This window comes from Bradysia coprophila, unplaced genomic scaffold (genome assembly GCF_014529535.1).
Source record: "Bradysia coprophila strain Holo2 unplaced genomic scaffold, BU_Bcop_v1 contig_350, whole genome shotgun sequence".
NCBI classification, from domain to species: domain Eukaryota; kingdom Metazoa; phylum Arthropoda; class Insecta; order Diptera; family Sciaridae; genus Bradysia; species Bradysia coprophila.
This window is the reverse complement of record NW_023503608.1, coordinates 6524218-6532364: the sequence shown is the minus strand read 5'-3', so window position 1 is coordinate 6532364 and position 8147 is coordinate 6524218. Positions and strand designations below refer to the sequence as shown.

Genomic DNA, 8147 nt, shown 5'->3' with positions numbered 1-8147 from the left:
TTGAATATAAAAGCATCTAGCATTGTGATCTATCGGTCAGTGCTATTTCAAACTTTAACCGATCGATAACATCATTAGTGACTCTTTTTTCATTCTATTTGTTAATTTTTGTTATTTTTGCCTGAATTTATTTTTGCACAATAATGTTTAAGTTGGTAAGTGAGTGATAATTAAATTTAATAATTTCCAGTGTTTGTACATTGTATTTTTGGTGTCAAGTGGTTTGAACTGCAATCCATACCATTCTTTTTTTCTCGTCTGTTTGCGATTGTAATAACACCATGGCTTGATGGGTATTAGTAAGAGCGTTACCAATGGTCATCAATTTTCAATGAATCGTGGATTTATGTCATAATTTGGGATTTTTTTATGTCGAAAAAAAAAGAATTAAATTACGCAAGACAGTTGCAATATACTTAGTGATAATGCATTGTTACATGTCGTATTGTGTCATAATTACTTGTAATAGCGCTAAGTTTTTGCGATGCGAAACACCTTTCACAGTGACGGTAACAAATTAAGCTTTCAATTTCTTTTTCTACATTAACCGTATTCACAAGCGGAAAACGTTTGATAAAATATAATCATTTAATCTGTTACTTCATTTGTTAGAGGTGTCGAAAATTTCTGATTAGAAATCTTTGACTTCATTTGTTATGCAGACATTTGGCTATAGAGCAAACGCTAGTCAGACTTCAATGTTTATTGTTGATGTTGTTGTGGAGAACAGATGACTGGGCAGGACAAGAAATCTCTTGGATTCAAAATCTATTGAAGAAGTAACTTTTTACCATCTTATTTATTCCAAGGATATGGGGTCGTTCAACAATAATGACGTTCACATATTTTGCCGGATGTGCCTTCGGCTCGTATCTCACGTTACTTAGCACTTAATCACCACCATTAATGTGTTTGTATCGTAAATAGCTACGAACAACGTGGAATGTTATAAATGTACTGAGATGTGTGAAAATAGACTTGTACTCGTTCGAGGACGCTCAGTTAGAGTGCGTTTCTCATGCGGGACGATTGAGAAGAACATTGAAGCAATAAATTGTTTTTAATGATTGACGAATTCGGGTGAAGATAATAATTGCTAATAGTTGCTAATTATTATCATTTAAAGTCGGTACGTGGTAAACTTGAGGGATGTCCACGCGACTTCAGCGTGTTTAACTGCTCACACCTTCGTGTAATCTTCCTTAGTGGATCATGTTTTTCCCTGTAGTGGAAACTGTACCTTCAAAACGTTATCAATGATATAACAGCTTTGAGGAATTAGTACGGTTTCCTATTCGGAAATTTTACATGAGGTATGTTCTAAATTTCAAAGTTGTATACAAATTATTCGATCATTGTATTTAATGCTTGAAAAGTTTAAGCTTAAAGCTTGGTTTATGGTTTGTGTTAAAAATAGGAATCCTTCCGTACACCACAAGGTATAGTGTTCGAAAGATATTTTTAATCAAAGGAAGTTCTCTAAAATGAAAATTCTTTAAAAGAAAGTCCGATGAAGATTCGTAAAAATCCTTCATGTTAAATCTACGCTTAAACAGCCTGTTCAATTTTAAGATTTTATTGAAACAGTTCATTAATTAGGCAGTTAATAAAATACAACTATTCAACAGCTAATATCTGGTCGTTTAAGTGAATAGGACATGGAATAGTTTACAAAATGTTATACTAGGGGGCGACGTTTACGTACATTCATTTCCGTATAAATGACAACTTTTGTTCGGGGAAATGGCATTTTTTGCAAATAACTCATTACACACGATATTATATACTCATTCTATTACATTTTGACCGATTTTGACAAAAACTATTACTGAGTCCCGTGCCCCATTCCGAAGAGTTTCTGTGTCAGACGTAACGATTAAATTTCGGAAAAATTTATTTAATCCGATTTTTAACCATTTTTCGTTAATTTACATAAGTTGTTATTTCAAATATCTAAGTACCAATGAGGAATTTTTATAAATTGGTAGTTCTCCGGAACTTTGAGTTTTCAAGGTGTTCCCTACAGCATAGACAGAAAATCCACCAAAATTATATCGTATCACCAATCAAACTATAGCTGTGATAAAGAAGGGAACTTTTTTTCGGACAAAAGGTTTCAAAAGTAACGCTAAAGTTTCCAGACAAAGGAAAAAAACCTTGAACGGTTTTTACATTAAACTTAGAATCAAAAAGATTCATAGCATAGAATGGTCAATCCTATAACAATAACTTGATGATCAGGTCAATAAAACGATCACTTCTTATGCTATTAATTCATGTAACTTATTTTCCTATAATCCAAACGTGGCATATCTGAGTAACAAATTAAAAGTCAATAAATCTGAAGAAAAAATGGATTTGATTAACATCAACAGATAGAGCGCATTGTTTGTTTTTCCACAAAACTTGCTAAACCTTCACTCAAGGCAATCGCGTACAAAAAATAATTTATTTTACCGAAAACACCTTATTAACAGTCAAGAAGGTTAGTTAAAAATTTCCTACAAAAAGAAGTCTCAAGTGTTTGACTAATGACATCTTTCAAGCATCTTAATCGGTCCAATTAATTTAATATTCAGCACAGATGATCATTCAACAGTCAGACAAGCCCAAAAATCATACAGTCAATCTAAAAATATTTTTTATTGTTCGACAAATATTTCAATGATTGATCGCGGTATGTTCTGCTGATGTTATGCAATAGACGCGACTTCTTTTTTTTTCAACGTTGATTATGTAAACATCGTGCAATCTTTCGTAGAAAAGATTCTTTTTTATTTGAATTAAAACTGAAGCTACAACAAACAGATGCTACACAGCCAATAAAGCTAACTCAATCATATTTGAATTAGCAATTTTGACAGATATGGGAAGTTCTTTTGATCGTTAATTTACGTGTATATGCTTTTGCCATCAATTTATGTAAATTTATTATGCAGACACTTTATATGGGCGAATATAATTTGTCAGAACATGATAGCAAATTATAAGTCGGTTTTTTTTCTCTCTCTTCTTTTTCACTTGGATAGATCAAAGAAGGATTTGTTAAAATATGATATGAAACAAGTTTCCCATTTTTTAAATGAATATTTAGTCGCAATCAGTGCACAATTCTCGTTTCTTGTTAAATCTGTATTTACTTTAAATTGATTTCCTACTTGATTTAAAAAAAATTATATCAATACCAGGAAGTAAGTGTTTGTGCGAAATTGAGTCACTAACAGGTTGCTGTTTGTTGAGGTACGGTTTCTATATACCTGATCAATTGAGCTTAGTTTTGGTTGGTGGTAGATGGTAGGAATTGTAAAATACTTCTAGTACTTCAGGTGTACCTCGTCCAATGCATCATTTGATTTCCTCCAAAGAGAATGGCGCTTCAGAATTTGAATTTTGTGGTATGTCTAACATCATGCATCAGATCGGAGAGGGAGTTTGGATTTAACTTTGCATCGACACATAAAAAATGATATGCACGTATCTCTAAAGGTTTATTTTGACTAGTTGGATTATGATCCGCGCCTTCGGCTTAGGTGACACAGGTGCATAATATTTATCAACGAACTGTGATATGAGAATACCGTGAATAACTACCCATATGTGACTCTGCGTCCGCTGCGTTTAATAATTCTTTTAGTTGTGAATTTTTTCGTTATATTAATCATTTTCTTATAGATCGATGCGAATCTACTAAAGGCAGGGTAAATTGAAATGAACGATTATGAAGATTTTTAATGTATCGTGATTTGAATCGAGTGTAGAACTAAATAAAAAGCTTTCGATCGATTTGTATAATATTCACAATGTTTTTTCGATGTATTGAGCTTGCGCGCGCACGTTTATACTTCGAAGTCGAGCTTATACGTGTGCATTGGAACTGTTTACAAATAATAAACCTAACAAATGCAATATAAACAGTTCAAATGGGCGGTATGCAAGACTATACTGGCTTTCAAAGCTGGATACACTTGGAGTCGATCATTTTAATTTGCTTCCACTTTAATTCATACTTACAATTTTCCGTATCCGTCCGCATCTGTAAAAAGTTGAATTTCTGTAAAAACCTAAAAAATTCATATTTTTCGTAAAGAAAATATGAATCGTCAAATACAGAAAGGGGACATGTCGCTTTAACGAATTATAAGAGAAATGAAAATTAAATGTTTTTGCTTCTAAGTACACGATGTAAAGTGCTAGACATTTTAACTTCGAGTTTATAATAAATGTATTTTTTGTAGAAGCATTTGAACCATTTGCGTTGAATTACAGTATACAAGTACGCCGCATATGTGCATTTGCACGCAGTAAACCCGATAAAACCGTATTGTAGTGTAGCTCAATTTCTATTTTATTTTAATGGGATTACGCTGCCTTTTGATGTTATAATAATCCCAAAAATAATTTATTCCAATTTCAGATTGTACTCACAGCTGTAATAGCTATTGCCTCAGCTGACAAATTTGCACACGTAAAACAGCTTACAAATGTAATATTTAAAAAATATTAAAAATAAAAAGAAAATCTTAAACACACTCTAATCACACTCCTTAGAAAGTCAATGAGGACGGTTCATATGAATATTTTTACGAAACATCCAATGGCATCGTAGCTCAAGAATCTGGCATTGGCGGTGTGGTTGCCCAAGGCGCCGCTCAATGGACGGATGAAAATGGAATCGGTGTACAATTCAGTTATGTAGCTGACCAGAATGGTTACAATCCGTCGGGTAACTTTTTACCACAAGGACCACCAATACCACCGTACATCTTAAAGGCGCTAGCATACATGAAAGAGCATCCATGGGCTGACCAAGATAAATACGCTCGACGAAAATAAGTGGAAGGATTGCACGTCGTGTTGTAAATATTTACCGATATTTATTTTAAGTAAAAACCAAAAATAATATTTAATTAAAGCTTTAGTGAATAAACCGATCGATGGATATTTATAGTTAAGATATTCCCAGTCAATAAATTAATTACTCATCAATTCTCTGTTTTCATTTAACATTAAGCTCGCGATTGAAAAATCACTTCGAATAAGATTCAAGCGGGAAATGAATTTGAATCGACAGATTTCACGTACATACTTTCATAATTGACACACTATTGGTGGTGTCATATTAGAATAGGAACGTAGACACGACACAACTGCCTTAGAGAATATCAAGGTTGCACAATCGTTACACAACCGTTGCATAACAGTAGTTGCAACGATGTTTCAAAACTGACACAGGGATAGATAATGCCATAAATCGTTCGATCTTATTAATGTTTTTACTTCTAACGCCGATCACCGATAACACTGGTACAGCGTCAATTTCTCTCACAAAAATGGATTTAGCTTATCATTTTAGTAGCGAAACGTTTACTGCTTGAACCATTTCCTCATAAGCAAAATTAAGTTTAAGCTGTGATCGTGAAGTGAATTTCTATTTTGTTAATTGACATTCTGTTATAGACTCCGGGTCCACCAAAATGTGCTGATTATCCTGATGGCTATTTTATTAACGACTTCTCAGACTGTTATTATTTTTGCCCGCATCCTACCAGTCCGCCGTATCCAGGAAAGTGTTCTGCGCCATATAACTTCGATCCCTTTGCCCTAGTTTAGAATCGCACACTAACCTATCTGAGGTGATCCAAGACGCTAGATCTAGAGATAAATATATTTTACCAATGCAAACATGACACTCAACGCACTCAATTTACCCCACAAATTAATTAAACTGTTTCTGATCTACGCATATCAGCAGCAAAATGAGTTCCGTAATATTTGCACGTAAGATTCAAAATTATTATTTCTCGTTATAACCAAACTCTTTGGAAAAAGTTACTTCAGTTCACAGTTAACTATCCTTTGCAGTCGATGTATTATGTTACATGCCACCACCGAGTCTATTACTTCTTTTGATCTAGGTATTTCCCACAGTTTCACACAAAATCTTTTACTTCATTTGTTTACCAACATAATTTTTGTAATTAGAAAACTGAGCGGTCTATGAAAATTTCGTTAAACTGCTCACTTTTCTCAGAGCTTGTGAAACTGCTACAACGGTAGTAGTACAACCAAATCTATTTTATGTTGAAAGGTAACATATTCGTGGCCGTTATTGCGGTTATACATTTTTCAAAAAAAAATCCTGATGACACACAAATGTAGGCTACAATTATAGCTAGACACCGATGCCTCTTAATATTTCCATAGAATTTTGGCGGCGAGACAAAAATAAATATGTGAGGTAAAATACAAAGCGAAGCTAAGGGATGCATTTCATCTTTATTTTCGTTACATAAATACGTTGAAGTTAAATTACTTAATTAATTACCTAATGATAAATATTTAAATAAAATGAATAATTTATCGTTGCTTTGCACTAATAATGTTTCTTAAGATATCGTAATTTGGTTGGTTCTGTTTAATGAGCTCTAATGTGTTCAGAACATAGTCCGGTGTCGGTGGCGGTGTGGGCAAATGGTTGCCAACTGGATTATAGCCGCGTTCATCAGCAGTCCATTGAAGTTGAAACGGTTGACCATCTGGTGAAAACCACGAAGCCGAGCCACGAGATCCAAGTCCACCAATGCCGGTTTCGTGTACAAAAATACCATTGCTTGTTTCATAGCCGTATTGGTATGTACCATCAGCATTCAAACCCTTTTTTGGAACATATTTTGCTTTATTTTGTTACTCAAAATTGTTTGGTTTTTAATCTTACATTTGCCCAGTTCGTTATTTGAGCATTCTTGTTGATGTGATCGCTTGATGCACATACTAGTAAAGCCGCTAGGTAATACTGGAAAACGATTTTTTTTAAATAATTAAAATGACCTCTCGTGTATAAAGAAATGATAAAGCGACACCATGCCAGTATGAGTAGCAGGGAATTCGATGAAAAGGACAGGGCACTGTTTCCGTTTTCCATATATCAAACATGGTGAAAATGATAAGGATCGAATTCCGATTTTTCGAAAAGCACAAGTGGTTTTTCCATTTGACCCCAGTAATTGCAAAATTTTTAGAATTTTCCATGTTAATAGTGATGTTGAAACAAAAAAGGAGCAACGAGTTTCATGAGCTCGCCACATACATTCGTAGTGCTTTGAATTGATAGTGCCTCTGAGAGTATAGCAAGAATTTTATTGTTTTATTGAAAAAATTATTTGAGACACATTTTTCGATTTTTTTAACTCATTCCCTGAATATGTGTTGTAAATATGTGGCCTTTTAATTTTATTAATAATGTAAAAGGTTTAATTAAAAGCAAAACAGGTTCATCGCTGGCCTAGGCACATGAGTATCTGACACGGACACCACCCACTTAATCTCATTGCCAGACTGGCTACCTAACGGGCGACATTCATAAAGCGACAACCAAAATATTTGCTTCATGTAAAAAAGCAAACAACACTTCGGGCTCCGTCAGACATCAACTATGTAATGTCCGGGCCTGCTTAATCTAATCTAATGTATTGACATTGAAGTACTAGATTCAGATGAATGTAGTGCACAACGTCCACATTGTTCTAAGTAAATGGCAAAAATTTAGAACTTTTACAGTTCACACTTCTTCACTGTTTGCACTCTGAATAATGATGGCATCTTCATTCACTGTGCACCATTTTTGGAGAACTGATATTGTATCCTTGAAGGAAACGGTGTAGGCTCTGGGCATGTCATTTTTACCACAACTGCACAATGAAAACTGATCGTAGCACAGGTTTGATATAATGACATCATCACAACAATTGAAGACTATGAACCTCTCCAAACTCACCAGTTTTAACATTTTTACAAGGCACACGATTTCCACTATTCCAAGACAAAACCAAATGTGACACTATTTTCAGATTTGAAAAAGCTATCGTTTATATATCGAAAGATGATTTCTCCAAATTAATGGAAAATTAAAGAGTGGTAAAAGTTCCCAAATAACGTCGATGTAAAGTTAAATAATTTTTGTCACACAACCAAAAAAACCTGAACTGAAAAAAATTACAAAATTCAAAATCTCATCACCTGAACCTTTCCCGACGAATAAATTTTCAAATAAATCCGAGCATGTTACATGAATCACATAAATTATAAATAAATCGATAAGCGTAATCAAAAACGACCAACCTAAAACTATCGACATAATCGGTCACCTA

The 8147-nt window shown here is 33.9% G+C and overlaps 2 protein-coding genes across 2 annotated transcripts; one reads left to right on the top strand and one right to left on the bottom strand.

The window, feature by feature from the left end:
- On the top strand, positions 1-4986 carry LOC119080547 (larval cuticle protein III/IV-like). The gene is made up of 3 exons (XM_037188962.1): positions 1-155; positions 4415-4483; positions 4549-4986. The coding sequence occupies exons 1-3, from the start codon at positions 144-146 to the stop codon at positions 4831-4833; spliced, it is 366 nt and encodes a 121-aa protein (XP_037044857.1). The 5' UTR covers positions 1-143; the 3' UTR covers positions 4834-4986.
- Positions 4987-6257: 1271 nt separating this feature from the next.
- LOC119080545 (pupal cuticle protein Edg-78E-like) lies at positions 6258-7847 on the bottom strand. Its single transcript, XM_037188960.1, has 3 exons — positions 7775-7847; positions 6716-6793; positions 6258-6654 (listed from the first exon to the last, which is right to left on the bottom strand). The coding sequence occupies exons 1-3, from the start codon at positions 7784-7786 to the stop codon at positions 6358-6360; spliced, it is 387 nt and encodes a 128-aa protein (XP_037044855.1). The 5' UTR covers positions 7787-7847; the 3' UTR covers positions 6258-6357.
- Between the last annotated feature and the right edge of the window lie 300 nt (positions 7848-8147).

What these genes read in the sequence shown, in the direction of transcription:
- LOC119080545 (XM_037188960.1), bottom strand. An exon ending in AAATAACGAACTGGGCAAAT is followed by an intron (nt 6,655 to 6,715) that starts GTAAGATTAAAA and finishes GTTCCAAAAAAG; the next exon opens with GGTTTGAATGCTGATGGTAC.
- LOC119080547 (XM_037188962.1), top strand. An exon ending in ACGTAAAACAGCTTACAAAT is followed by an intron (nt 4,484 to 4,548) that starts GTAATATTTAAA and finishes CACACTCCTTAG; the next exon opens with AAAGTCAATGAGGACGGTTC.